The sequence below is a fragment of the Vipera berus genome (genome assembly GCF_964194415.1).
Source record: "Vipera berus genome assembly, chromosome: W".
Lineage (NCBI taxonomy): Eukaryota > Metazoa > Chordata > Lepidosauria > Squamata > Viperidae > Vipera > Vipera berus.
The window spans coordinates 73,954,377-73,968,775 of record NC_138210.1 but is presented as its reverse complement, the minus strand read 5'-3'; the positions used below and the strand labels follow the sequence as shown (position 1 = coordinate 73,968,775).

General features: G+C 47.1%; 1 protein-coding gene across 2 annotated transcripts in view; it reads right to left on the bottom strand.

Annotated features, from left to right (window-relative positions):
* Positions 1 to 805: 805 nt before the first annotated feature.
* The window catches only part of LOC308676621 (polyunsaturated fatty acid lipoxygenase ALOX15B-like), a gene marked incomplete at its 3' end in the record, with an annotated part of 37,826 nt that continues 24,232 nt past the window's right edge, over positions 806 to 14,399 (bottom strand). The window contains exons 8-17 of one of the 2 annotated variants that reach the window (XM_081342551.1): positions 14,230 to 14,352; positions 13,268 to 13,371; positions 10,862 to 11,034; positions 9,857 to 10,000; positions 8,770 to 8,973; positions 7,610 to 7,696; positions 5,778 to 5,947; positions 4,238 to 4,460; positions 2,874 to 3,044; positions 806 to 1,803 (exon numbers count right to left, since the gene is read on the bottom strand). In XM_081342551.1, the coding sequence (XP_081198677.1) occupies positions 1,624 to 1,803; positions 2,874 to 3,044; positions 4,238 to 4,460; positions 5,778 to 5,947; positions 7,610 to 7,696; positions 8,770 to 8,973; positions 9,857 to 10,000; positions 10,862 to 11,034; positions 13,268 to 13,371; positions 14,230 to 14,352 (1,579 nt within the window). Of the gene's footprint in view, positions 1,804 to 2,522; positions 3,045 to 4,237; positions 4,461 to 5,777; positions 5,948 to 7,609; positions 7,697 to 8,769; positions 8,974 to 9,856; positions 10,001 to 10,861; positions 11,035 to 13,267; positions 13,372 to 14,229; positions 14,353 to 14,399 lie in introns of those variants that run through there. The other variant, XM_081342552.1, reaches the window with a different exon arrangement.

Below are 14,399 nucleotides of genomic sequence, written 5' to 3'. Positions count from 1 at the left end.
TCCTGCTTGTCGCCAACTCCCATCATCCTGGGCCAGCTTAGGTTGCTTCTGTCTTTCGAGGCCGAGTCCTCGACTTACGACAACCGAGTCCCAAATTCCTGTTGTTAAGTGAGACATTCGTGAAGTGAATTGGGCCCACCCGTTTGACGACCTTTCCACGACCCGGTTAAGTGAATCACCGCGGTTGACAAGTTAGTAACTTGGTTGTTGTGTGAATCTGGCTTTCCTGTTGACCTTGCGCGTCAAAACGGGATCTTGGGACACAGCAACGGTCGTAAGTGTGAGTCATAAGTGGCCAAGCAGAGCTGAATTTGGATCAGGTGACCAGGGGAATGCAAAAGTTATAAAACGCGGACAAAACGGTCATCGTTCCCTTTTTTTCCCCAATGCTGTTGTAATTTTGAATAGTTACTAAATGAACCGTTGGAACTTGAGGACTGACTTTATGATGCCAAGATTTGATCTCATAATTGCAGCTGCCATCTTGGCTTCCTTGGGCAAATATCCATGTTCCCAGGCCAAGTCATTCTTTATGACCAACCAGCTACCTCTCCTCAAAGAGGTCCGGTCTCTTTAGGGACCTACCAATGAGTAAAATATTTGCAGGGCAGAAACACCCAGAAGAAGCTCCAAAGTCAACATCCTCCTGTCCACCCGTCTTAAAGTGACTGAGGAATTCTGGGAGATGAAGTCCCCAAGTTTTAAAGGTGACTGAGGAATTCTGGGAGAGGAAGTCCACCAGTCTTAAAAGTGACTGAGGAATTCTGGGAGATGAAGTCCACCAGTCTTAAAGGTAACTGAGGAATTCTGGGAGTTGAAGCCCACCAGTCTTAAAAGTGACTGAGGAATTCTGGAAGATGAAGTCCACCAGTCTTAAAAGTGATTGAGGAATTCTGGGAGATGAAGTCCACCAGTCTTAAAAGTGACTGAGGAATTCTGGGAGTTGAAGTCCACCAGTCTTAAAAGTGACTGAGGAATTCTGGGAGATGAAGTCCACCAGTTTTAAAGTGACTGAGGAATTCTGGGAGATGAAGTCCACCAGTCTTAAAGGTGACTGAGGAATTCTGGGAGTTGAAGCCCACCAGTCTTATAGTGACTGAGGAATTCTGGGAGATGAAGTCTACAAGTCTTAAAGTGGCTGAGGAATTCTGGGAGTTGAAGTCCCCAACTTTTAAAGTTGCCAAGTTTGGAGACCGCTTGGTCTAGTCTAAAGAAGAAAAGGACGAGGGGGGACATGATAGCCGTGTTCCAGTATCTCAGGGGCTGCCCCAAAGAGGGAGTCAAGCTATTCTCCAAAGCCCCCGAAGGCAGGAGAAGAAGCAACGGATGGAAACGAATCAAGGAGAGAAGCAACCTGGAACTAAGGAGAAACTTCCTCACAGTGAGGACAATTAACCAGTGGAACGGCTTGCCACCAGAAGCTGTGGGTGCTCCATCACTGGAGGTCTTCAAGAAGAGACTGGAGAGCCGTAGCGTAGGGAGTTCTGCTCGACCAGGGGGTTGGACTAGAGGACCTCCAAGGTCCCTTCCAACTCGGTCATTCCCGAAAGGATCCTGCTGGATGGGCCAATCAGGTGAGGCTGACGCCCAGGTCTCTGGATCTCGTCGTCTGCGTCCCCCAAACTAGATCGAGACGCTGTTCTCCACGCAGGTGGGGTTGAGGTAATCGTAGGGGAGAGCCAACGCCTGGTTCCGCCGCTTGATCTGCTCGGCAATGTCGGCCAGGCGGGTCTGAAAAGCCTCCATGAGCCTCGTGGGCTCCTCTTCCACAAAATGGCGGTCTGGGTAGAAGCCGAGCGGTCTCTGGGAGGGAGGGAAGCGGAGAAACACATCAGCAGCGCAACAGGCCGCGGAGAACGGCCAGGCTCTGTGCCCCAGGCCTTTCCTAGCCGAAAACGAGACTTAATGTCTCTTGATCTACGGAGGAGTAAAAAAGGGATTCCAGGTGAGGGGCCCTCAAAAAGACCCTTCCAAGGGGTTTCTTTCTTTCTTTCTTTCTTTCTTTCTTTCTTTCTTTCTTTCTTTCTTTCTTTCCATCCTTCCTCCCTTCCTCCGTTCCTTTCTACTCTTTCTTTCTTTCTTTCTTTCTTTCTTTCTTTCTTTCTTTCTTTCTTTCTTTCTTTCTTCCTTCCTTCCTTCCTTTTCCTCCCTCTTTCCTTCTTCTCATTCCCATCACCTTCCTTGTCTGTTTTCCTTTTGTCTATTTTCCTTCCTTCCTTTCTTTTCCTTTCTCTTTCCTTCCTTCTTTCTTTTATTTCTTTCCTTTCTCTTTCTGACTTCCTCTTTTTCTCTCTTCTTCTTTCTTCCTCCCTTCCTCCCTCTTTCTACTCTTTCATTTTTTCATTTTTTCCTTCTTCTTTCCTTTCTTTCTTTCCTTTCTCTTCCTTCCTTTCTTTCTCTTTCTCCTTTCTCTCCTTTCTTTTTGACTTCCTCTTTTTCTTTTCTTTTTCTTTCTTTCTTTTCTGTCTTCCTTTCTCTTTTCTTTTTATCTTTTCTCTCTCTTCCTTTCTTCTCTTTCCTTTCTACTTTTCCTCCCTTTCTCTTTCTCTTCTTTCTTTTCTTTTTGACTTCCTCCTTCTTTCTTTCTTTCTACTCTTTCTTTCTTTCTCTCTCTCTTTCTCTTTCTTCCTTCCTCCCTTCCTCCGTTCCTTTCTACTCTTTCTTTCTTTCTTTCTTTCTTTCTTTCTTTCTTTCTTTCTTTCTTTCTTTCTTTTCTTTCCTCTTCCTTCCTTCCTCCCTTCCATTCTACTCTTTCTTTTTCTTTCTCTTTCTTTCCCCCCCTTCTTCTTTCCCCCTTCTTTCTTTCCCTTCTCAAACAACGAGGGGACATCTTGAAATCTTTTCCCTTCTCCATCGGGTTCCTGGCGACTTACCCGGTCCCCGGCTTCCTTGCTCAGGAGCCAGAGGGAAGAGAGGGCAATGCAGGTAACGTTGACCTGTGGCAGGGTCTTGAGGATGCCTTCCAGAGACGCAGAGCCCTTCGTGCTGGGCGGGGGTCTCCTCATGGTTGGGGGGACGTTTGGCATCCAGGCGCCGAAGTCAAACTGAGAACGAGAGAGAGAAGGCGGGTGAGCAGATCCCCGGAACTCCCGCCCTGCACGATAAAGGGCAGATTTCCCCATAAATTGCAAGACATTACACCGGATATGCTTTCTCGGTCATGAACGAGGGTCGTTAATCAAATTTGGGGTCCAAATGTTCCAGGTTTCAGACCGCAAAGGAAGGGGAGAGGGTTGGGAATCGTCAAGACTTAAGACACGGTATTAGCGGGAGGAGAGAATCTTGGAAGCTCAGGGTTGAATTAACGGGTCCTTGGGGCTGTCTGAGCCGAGTTGTTTTCTTGCGTAAGTTTCATGATCTACAAGTAGTCCAGTATTTGAGGGGCTGCCCCAAAGAAGAGGGGGGTGGGGGTTCCACCTATTCTCCAAAGCGCCCGAAGGCAGGACAAGAAGCAACGGATGGAAACCAGAAGCAACCTGGAACTAAGGAGAAACTTCCTGACAGTGAGAACAATTAACCAGTGGAACCACCTGCCTCCAGAAGTGGCGAATGCTCCAACGCCGGAGGTCTTTAAGAAGAGACTGGACAACCATTTGTCTGAAATGCAATAGGGTCACCTGCTTGGGCTGGGGGTTGGACTAGACGACCTTCAAGGTCCATTCCGACTCTGTTATTCCTCCTCCTCCTCCTTTTAAAGAAGAGACTGGACACCCATTTGTCTGAAATGGTCTAGAGTTTCCTGCCTGAGCAGGGGGTTGGACTAGATGACCTCCAAGGTCCCTTCCAATTGTGATTCCATTATTCCTCCTCCTCCTCCTCCTCCTCCTCCTCCTCCTTTTTAAGAAGAGATTGGATAACCATTTGTCTGAAATGGAATAGGGTCACCTGCTTGGGCTGGGGGTTGGATTAGATGACCTTCAAGGTCCCTTCCGACTCTGTTATTCCTCCTCCTCCTCCTTTTTAAGAAGAGACTGGACAACCATTTGTCTGAAATGGTATAGTTTCCTGCCTGAGCAGGGGGTTGGACTAGATGACCTCCAAGGTCCCTTCCAATTGTGATTCCATTATTCCTCCTCCTCCTCCTCCTCCTCCTTTTAAAGAAGAGATTGGATAACCATTTGTCTGAAATGGAATAGGGTCTCCTGCTTGAGCAGGGGGGTTGGACTAGATGACCTCCAAGGACCCTTCCAACCTTGTTGTTCTGTGATTTGATTATCTAGAGTAGGATGGTTCTCACCTGCCCGCTGTTGACCGCAGCATGTTGAACCGAACAGGTAAAAATGACCATGGTCAGGAATTTGGTGAGCTCCTCCGCGGTTGTCAGAGATGAGGGAGCCCCTGACGCCTCTCGGCTCTTGAACGCTTCCTTGAAGATCTCCCAAATCCAGGCCTGCAGCTCGGAGTCGCCTCGGATCCGATCGTCCTTCCAGTAGTAATATCGGACGAAGCCCGCCACGAAGCTGGAAGACAAGGAGACATAGTTGGGAGGTCTTCTAAGACAGCTTTCCACCAACTTGGATAGTCCTCAGATATGTCGGGTGTTCCGTTCCCGGAATTGCCCGCTAAGCTAATTGAAGGGCGAGAGAGAGTCAGGTCTATGAGCCAGCCGTGTGCGGCCGCCGCCAAAAAAGGCTAACACAATCCTGGGTTTCATAAACAGAGGCACAGAGTCAAGATTATGGGAAGTATTATTACTGCTTTATAAAGCCCCAGTGAGGCCACCCCTGGGATGCTGCAGCCAATTGTGGTCACCACATCACAAAAAAGATGTTGGGAGTTTGGAAAAAAAAATTCAGAGAAGAGGATCCAAGGCCTGGAGACTTAAAACTTACAAAGGACGGCTGAGGGACGTGGGTTTGGCTAGTCTAGAGAAAAGAAGAAATAGGGGAGACAAGATAGCAGCGTTCCGGTATTCTATTCTAATTCTAATTCTAATTCTAATTCTAATTCTAATTCTAATTCTAATTCTAATTCTAATTCTATCCTATCCTATTCTTGTTCTATTCTATTCTATTCCTAATTCTAATTCTAATTCTAATTCTAATTCTAATTCTAATTCTAATTCTAATTCTAATTCTAATTCTAATTCTAATTCTAATTCTAATTCTAATTCTAATTCTATTCTATTCTATTCTATTCTATTTCTATTTCTATTTCTATTTCTATTCCTGTTCTGTTCCTGTTCCATTCTGTTCCATTCCATTCTAATTTCTATTCTATTCTATTCCTAATTCTATTCTATTCCTAATTCTAATTCTAATTCTAATTAATTCTATTCTATTTCTATTCCTGTTCTGTTCCTGTTCCATTCTGTTCCATTCCATTCCATTCCATTCCATTCCATTCTATTCTATTCTATTCTATTCTATTCTATTCTATTCTATTCTATTCCTAATTCTAATTCTATTTCTATTCTATTTCTATTCCTGTTCTGTTCCATTCCATTCCATTCTAATTTCTATTCTATTCTATTCTATTCTATTCTATTCTATTCTATTCTATTCTATTCTATTCTATTCTATTCTATTCTATTCTATTCTATTCTATTCTATTCTATTCCTAATTCTAATTCTAATTCTAATTCTAATTCTAATTCTAATTCTATTCTATTTCTATTCTATTTCTATTCCTGTTCTGTTCTATTCCATTCCATTCTAATTTCTATTCTATTCTATTCAATTTCTTATTCCATTCCATTCCATTCCAACGTTTTCCTATTTCTATCTCTACTCTACCTGAGACCTCAGAGAGCGTCCACACCCAAGACCAGACCCCACCTCTCTATGGCCGCCCAGATCCTGGTGGCATCGTCTCGGTAGTAATAGTTGGCGACGGACTCCACTCCGCGAGCCTTGATGTCCTCCGGCAGGCAGAGGGAAGAGTAGGTCAGCTGCTCCACGCCTCTGCTCACCAAGGGGCCGATGCCCTCGAATCCGGCCGAGGTGGCCTGGAAGAGGGAGAAGGTGGACGTTAGGACCACAACGGAGCCCCAAATCTCTGCTGTTCCGAGCACGATGGGGGTTAAGCGGGTTTTACGCTACCGTTGTTAACCGAGTCATCGCAGTGGTTAAGGGAGCCACACGGTCGTTAAGCGAATCTGGAGTCCCCCCACCCCACCCTTGACGTTGCTTGTCAAAAGGCGGCAAAAGGGGAGCACGTGACCGGGGGACGCTGCAACCGTCGTAAATGCTGGCAGGCCGGTTGCCAAGCCCCTGACCTTTGGTCACATGACCGTTGGGGATGCTTGAGGGTTGTTAAGGGTAGGGACCAGTTGAGGTCATTATGTCTATCTATCTGCCTGCCTGTCTGCCAGTCTGTCTGATCTATTTATCACCTATCTATATCTATATCTATGTATCTCCATCTCTCTCTCTATCATCTATCTATTTCTATCTCTATATCTATCTGTCTGTCTGTCCGTCCATCCATCTATATCTATTATCATCTATCATCTCTCTCTCTCTGTCTATATATATATATATATATATATATATATATATATATATATAGAGAGAGAGAGAGAGAGAGAGAGAGAGAAAGATGATTTTACATATATATATATATATATATATATATATATATATATATATATATATATATATATATATATATATATATATGATTTTATATATGTGTGTGTGTGTGTGTGAGAGAGAGAGAGAGAGAGAGAAGTATTTAGTATTTAGAATACCTTGCTAGGCCCCAAACACGGGACAAATCTTGGCTGACTGATGAGAACAAATAAGTTTGAATTTTTTTTATTTATTTTAATTTTATTTTAATTCCATTTATATCCCGCCCTTCTCCGAAGACTCAGGGCGGCTTACAAGCTTAGCAGTAGCCTTCATTCTATCCAAGCGGCATTATTACAAAGTCAGCTTAATTGCCCCCAACAATCTGGGTCCTCATTTTACCTACCTCGGAAGGATGGAAGGCTGAGTCAACCTTGAGCCTGGTGGGACTCGAACCTGCACTAATGGCAGGCAGCCGGTGTAACTTAAGGAGGCATTAGCCCACTGCTCCACCAAGGCTCTTTAGTCTCACTTTAATTCTTTGTTAGGCCATATTAGTCTCGCTTTAATTCTTTGTTAGCAATCCAAAAAAAAATTTTTTTACACACACACACACACACACACACACACACACACATACACAGACACATATATAATCATTCTAAAATACTTAACAAACACTTAACATAATCATCTATCTCTCTATATATCTATCAACTATCTCTATTATCATCTATATATCTCTATATCTATCATCTATCTCTATCTATTATCATCTATCTCTATCATCTCTGTCTCTCTATATCTATCATCATCTACCTCTGTATCTCTCTATCATCTATCTCTATATCTGTCTATCCATCCATCTATATCTATTATCATCTATCATATCTCTCTCTCTCTCTCTCTCTCTCTATCTCTATCTATCTATCTATATATACATAATCATCTCTCTATTATCATCTATCTCTATCTCTCTATATATCTATCATCATCTCTATATCTCTATATCATGTCTCTCTATATCTCTATCTCTATATTTATCTGTCTATCTCTATCTATCTCTCTATCTATCATCATTTATCTATCCCCCTTACCTGATCCATCATGCCACCCTTCCTGATCAGCCGGATCCTGGCTAATATGTTGATCTGGAGTGTGTATCTTTGGTGAGGAATCAGGAGCTGCGGAGGAAAAGGGGGAAAAGCGATTAAGGCCTTCAGCCCTTGTGCTGGAGAAGGTTGGTGGAGACCACGGAGGTCAACGGAGAGGGCAACGCAAGGCATCCGACACAACTTTAGTGTGTGACCAACACGCCAAATGGCAGAAAGCAGGCTGAGGCACCTGGACCTGCCAGGTGAGCAGAAAACCTGGATTTGCACCTTCAAGAAGTAGATGGAGACGAGGACAGGGACAAGATCTCAAGGTGACCAATTCCCCAGGAACAAAACGGGGGACTTGCTTGGTGGGACAAACTCTCCAGGGCAGAAGAGCAGAGTTGGGAGGGGGCCCTGGAGGTCTTCTAGCCCAACCCCCAGCTCCAGCAGGAGACCCTAACCCACTTCAGACAAATGGTTGTCCAGTCTCTTTTTTTAAAAAAAATCACCACTTCTGGAGGCATGCCGTTCTACTGATTTATTGTTCCCACTGTCAAGAAAGGACATAGAACAATAGAATAGAACAGAACAGAACAGAAATAAGATATAGAATAGAACAGAACAGAACAGAATAGAATAGAAATATGGAAATTAGAAAAGAATAGAATAGAATAGAAATATGGAAATTAGAACAGAATAGAATAGAATAGAAATATGGAAATTAGAATAGAATAGAATAGAAATAAGGTATAGAATAGAATAGAACATAACAGAACAGAATAGAAATAAGGTATAGAATAGAATAGAATAGAATAGAATAGAATAGAATAGAATAGAATAGAATAGAATAGAATAGAGTAGGAATAGAGTAGAATAGAATAGAAGTAAAGTAGGAGTAGAGTAGAGTAGGAGTAGAGTAGAGTAGAGTAGGAGTAGAGCAGAGCAGAGCAGAACAGAATAGAACAGAACAGAAGCTGGAAGGGACCTTGGAGGTCTTCTAGTCCAGCCCCCTGCTCAAGCAGGAGAACCTATAGTACCATCTCAGACAGGTGACTATCTAGCCTCTTCTTGAAAAGCTCCAGGGATGGAGCGCCCACGATTCCTGGGGGCTGGCTCTTTACCTGCACCAGAACCCACGTGAGACAGCAATGGGTCCATACCTTGAAAACTGGGTGGCACATGGGGAGGTGCCGTAGAGTAGCCATGGTGAAGACCTCGGCCATCAGGTGGGTCTTCAGCAGGTGGGAGATGTTCTGGTGGACGTGGAAATCGGCATTACGGACCCACATCTTAGCCAAGGTCCAATCCCAGCGTGGGTCAGTGGGAAGGAAGATGGGACTCTGGGGGCCGGGGATTTGGCTGAGCTGAGAGAAGGAAGAAAAGAAAGAATGATAGATGTAAAAGAAGAGATTTGTCTGAAATCGTTAAGCGAACCAATGGGTCACTAGGGCAGGGGTCCCCAACCTATGTGTCGCAGCCCACTACCGAGCAGGGGCCTGCTGGCCACCGGGCCACGGGACGTCTGTGTGCATGCACTCACCCCCATTCACACTAGCACCTGCAGACCCATTTGCGCACACGCATGGGGCTAGTGGCGGGGGCCAGCGCCCACGCAAACAGGGCCAAGAGCGTGTGCAGCTTTTGTGGCCCATTTGTGCATGTGCGCGGGTGCTAGTGGTGGCGCATAGCGCCTGCACAAACAGGGCCGCTGGCCCCGTGCGAGTTGCACAGCCCATTTGCACGTGTGCTAGCGGCGGCTGGCCCCTGCGCCAACGCACAAACAGGCCGCTAGGCCCCGTGCAGATGCGTGCGGCCCCGCTCGCATGCACACACACACACACACACACACACACACACACACACACACACATTTCCCAGCTGCTCCCTTTCCTTCCGGGCCACCAGCATGAAAAAGCTGGTGACCTCTGCACTAGGGGGTACGTTTTTCCTGAAAACCAGGAGTAAATGATGGTTTTTCTGCAAAACGGTCATAACACGGAACGATCGGGGAACGCTGCAGACGAAGGTGGAATAACCGTCAGAATTTCGAATCCAGGTCAGATACCCCTTGGGTATCTGGAATGACCTCTACAGTGTCAAAAGAGGTTGTGTGGAGGTAGACCTGCCAGTACCAATGTTGCTGTGGTCAAGAAGACCTTTAACCATCTTGAGGTGTTCCTCTTCAACCGTGTCGAGGTTCAGTGGACCCAACTCTTTCTCAAGCTGGGTTAATCAAAGTGGGTTTACCTGGATGGCTATGGGTACGAGATCCCCAGATGGGCCCTGGTGGAAGAGGCACAAAGGAGTGGCCAGGTACTGCTGTTCCCCTTGGATGACGTTGGTCGGGATGCCTTGGAGGATCTTGTAGTCCACTAGGAAGAGGTTCCCCTTCTTTAAACAGAAGAAAGAAAGAAGTTAGGGAGGTCCTTGTTCTCATTGGGAAAACAGCTCACCTTCACAGCCAAAATGCAGCCCGCAACAAGGAGATGTTCCTGTGTGTCCATGGGGAAAGATCAGAAGGTCAAGAAGCTTCAGAAAGATCAGGTCAAGATGGGGGCTTCATAAAGATGAGAAGGTCCAGATGGGGGCTTCAGGAATTTCAGAAGTCAAGAGGATGGCTTCGGAAAGATCAGAAGGTCAAGATGGGGGCTTCAGAAAGTTTAGAAATCAAGAGGATGGCTTCAGAAAGATCAGAAGGTCAACAGTGTCTTCAGGAAGTTCAGAAGTCAAGAGGATGGCTTCAGAAAGATTAGAAGTCAAGAGAATGGCTTCAGAAAGATCAGAAATCAAGAGGATGGCTTCAGAAAGATCAGAAGGTCAACAGTGTCTTCAGGAAGTTCAGAAGTCAAGAGGATGGTTTCAGAAAGATTAGAAATCAAGAGGATGGCTTCAGAAAGATCAGAAGGTCAGCAGGAAGTTCAGAAGTCAAAAGGATGGCTTCAGAAAGATTAGAAGTCAAGAGAATGGCTTCAGAAAGATCAGAAATCAAGAGGATGGCTTCAGAAAGATCAGAAGGTCAACAGTGTCTTCAGGAAGTTCAGAAGTCAAGAGGATGGCTTCAGAAAGATCAGAAGGTCAAGATGGGGGCTTCCGAGGTGGAGTCGCAACCACCATCTTCCCTCTACTACTTCTCCTTGGAGATTCCTCAGTTCCTCCACTGAGAAAGTCACTAGGTCAACCCAACCCTAGTGTGGTTCTTGGGGAAGCGCAGCTACAATTCACGAGAGAAAGCTAGAAACCACACCCAGTCACCTGCATTTCTTCCGAGAGAGTGGTGGATTTTCCAAGGGACTCGGCGACCATCTCCTGGGTCACAGGGAAGTTGGCTGGGATCTCAGTGCACTTCTCAATCACCACAGGGTTGACCCCATTCAGATACTGGTAGCCAAAAAACGTGTCTTCTTCCCAGTGATCAGCCACGTGTTCTGGAGAGTCAGAGGGGATCGAAAGCAAAAAAGGAGGTGACTTTCCGATGGATCGTTGAGGTCCGCGCCGAAGATCTTGAAGGTCAGGCTGGACCACGAAGAAGGGAGGACCAACAAGTTGGACAAGGTCCCTTCCAACGCTATTATTCCACTAGTAAGTCAAAGTTGCAGCGTTACAACTGTCTGTCCTTTCACAACATCCAAGAAAAAGAGCAGGCACAGCTGGAGGTGGAATTAAGTGTGTCATGAACTTAGAATCGTTACATTGCCACAAACGGTTCACCTCCAGCTCCTGAATTCTGTTGACCCTTATTGGGCTCCAATTTAGCACTGAACTTTGACTAGATTCTTGTGCATAAGGTTGAGTCAACTAAAGTGCAATACTCAGTAGTTTAATGTTTTCCACAGTGGTGGGGGAATTCTGGGAGTTGAAGTCCACCCGTCTTAAGGCAGGCAAGCTGGGGAATTCTGGGAATCGAAGTCCACCTGTCTTAAAGCAGGCTGGCTGGGGAATTCTGGGAATTGAGGTCCACCCATCTTAAAGCAGGCTGACTTTGGAATTATGGGAGTTGAAGCCCACCCATCTTAAAGCAGGCTGGCTGGGGAATTCTGGGAGTTGAAGTCCACTCATCTTAAAGCAGGTTGGCTGGGGAATTCTGGGAGTTGAGGTCCACCCATCTTAAAGCAGGCTGACTTTGGAATTATGGGAGTTGAAGCCCACCCATCTTAAGGCAGGCAAGCTGGGGAATTCTGGGAATTGAAGTCCACCTGTCTTAAAGCAGGCTGGCTGGGGTATTCTGGGAGTTGAGGTCCACCCATCTTAAAGCAGGCTGACTTTGGAATTATGGGAGTTGAAGCCCACCCATCTTAAGGCAGGCAAGCTGGGGAATTCTGGGAATCGAAGTCCACCTATCTTAAAGCAGGCTGGCTGGGGAATTCTGGGTGTCAAAGCCCACCCATCTTAAAGCAGGCTGACTTTGGAATTATGGGAGTTGAAGCCCACCCATCTTAAGGCAGGAAAGCTGGGGAATTCTGGGAGTTGAAGTCCACTCATCTTAAAGCAGGCTGATGTTGGAATTATGGGAGTTGAAGTCCACCCATCTTAAAGCAGGGTGACTTTGGAATTATGGGAGTTGAAGTCCACCCATCTTAAAGAAGTCTAGCTGGGGAATTCTGGGAGCTGAAGTCCACCCATCTTAAAGAAGTCTGGCTGGGGAATTCTGGGAGCTGAAGTCCACCCATCTTTAAAGCCTCTCAATTCTGGAGCTCCATGTTCTGTACATGGCCCACGTTGCTTCTTCCATGGGGCCTGTCGGCCGCTGGAGGACTCCACGGCCGACTCAGAGGAGGAAGCACAGGGGTGGACGTTGGTCCCAGTGTCAGGGCCATCTGAAAGCTCCGATGGGGACGAAGGACAGGAGAGGTCGCAGCCAGGGATAGTGGCGGAGCCTGGGTCCTCCGCCGGCCCCCAGACGGAACGGCTGAGACCTCCACGCCTGGAGGCAAGTGATTCAGGAGAGGAGGATCACATGGGGCCAGTGATTGATGTGCGGGCGTGGCGGAGGCCGAGGAGGACAGCGAGAGGCTATGGGCTGGTCTTCGGGGTGGAAGAGTCACTGCTGCTAAGAGACCCTCGGCCAATGGTGGGATTCAGCCAGTTCGCACCAGTTCAGCAGAACCAGTAGCTCATTTCTTGTTGCATTTCCGGAAGCGCCATCCACACAGAGAACTGGCCGTTCACCTACTTGAATCCCAGCCCTGCCCTCAACGGTGGGTAAAAGGCAAGCGCTGTGACGAATAGGCACTCGTCTCCCTGCCAGTGGGCAGTAGTTGGAACTACTCCTGTTAGGAAACTTGCCAGAGTTTCCAAGTGGCGGCGGGAGTCGGGAGCGCCTTCTGAGCGTGTACGTGCGCCTTGGGCTGGAGGAGAGCCAGCTTGCCCAAAGGACGCTCATTGCTGAGAGAGTGAGATTAACTCTGGGGTTTTGGGAGGTCCCTTCAGGAGAAAAGGGAGCGAGAGCCGTTGCCTGGGAGGCAACGAGAAGACTTTCCACAGCCGGCTGCGTGAAACGGCGGGCACTCCCGAACGAAAGGAACGTTGGAGGTTTATTGACACTTCTGTTGTGTTCGGGGAATTGGGTCAGGGCACATTTTAGCCACTCCCTACATCGGTGGCCGTGCCGCATTTTGTCCTTCGTCGCCCTCCTCCTCCTGCTCCTCCTTGCATACCAACCTGAAACCAAAGTCTTGTTGAACCAGAAAATCTTGCGGATGTCCTCGAGTCTTCTCCAGGATTCCTGGTAGTTCATTAAGCCTTTTAACCTGAACTCCAGCCGCCTGGGGACCCAAGGAGAAAGGGAGAGGGAGTGAATCCGGATCGCCCTTCGGTTGCCGGATCAGGGTGAACCGTTTTTCTTCACAAGCGAGTGAAAGGAATGACAAATTCAAAGGCTTTCCCTGTCAGCCTTCGGTGGGAGATTCCTTCGCTGGGTCTACATGAGCCGCTGGTACATAAAAAGAGAACCCCCCTCCCTTCTAGCACTGATGAGGTTCCCTAGTTAGGTCATGAAACGTCTGCAAGGAAAACAGCCAAGCTCAGAGACCACCAAGAACCCCACAGTCCTCCTCCTCCTCCTTTCTAACATTGATGTTGTTCCCTAGTTGGGTCATGAAACGTCTGCAAGGAAAACAGCCAAGCTCAGAGAGCACCAAGGACCCCATAGTCCTCCTCCTACTCCTCCTCCTCCTCCCTTTTAGCACTGATGATGTTCCCTAGTTGGGCCATGAAACTTCTGCAAGGAAAATAATCAAGTTCAGAGAGCACCAAGGACCACAGTTGTCCTCCTCCTCCTCCTCCTCCTCCTCCTCCTCCCTTCTAGCACTGATGACGTTCCCTAGTTGGGCCATGAAATGACTGCAGGAAAACAGCCAAGCTCAGAGACCACCAAGGACCCCACAGTCCTCCCCCTCCTCCTCTCCAGAAACCCTACTTCTTCTACCACTGTCAACTAGCTGAGTCATGAAACATCTTCAAGAAAGCCACCAATCATACTTCTCCTCCTCCTCCCCTCTGCAGACCCCCCTCCCTTCTAGCACTGACGAGGTACCCTAGTTGGGTCACGGAAGGTCTGCAAGGAGACCCCCCCCAGCTGAGAGAGAGCCCCAGGGACTCCTCCATCCCGTCCCGGGACTCACGTCAGTTTTGAGCGGACCATGAATGTGCTCATCTTGGTTAAGGAGAACTTGATGTTGGTGTTCATCTCATCCACGGTCTCTACCGCCACACACCGAGGCAAGCCGGGGGCGAATTCGGCCCACCTTGCGTTTCAAAGGGAGAGATTAAATTCATTTTCAGCCTAGTTTTC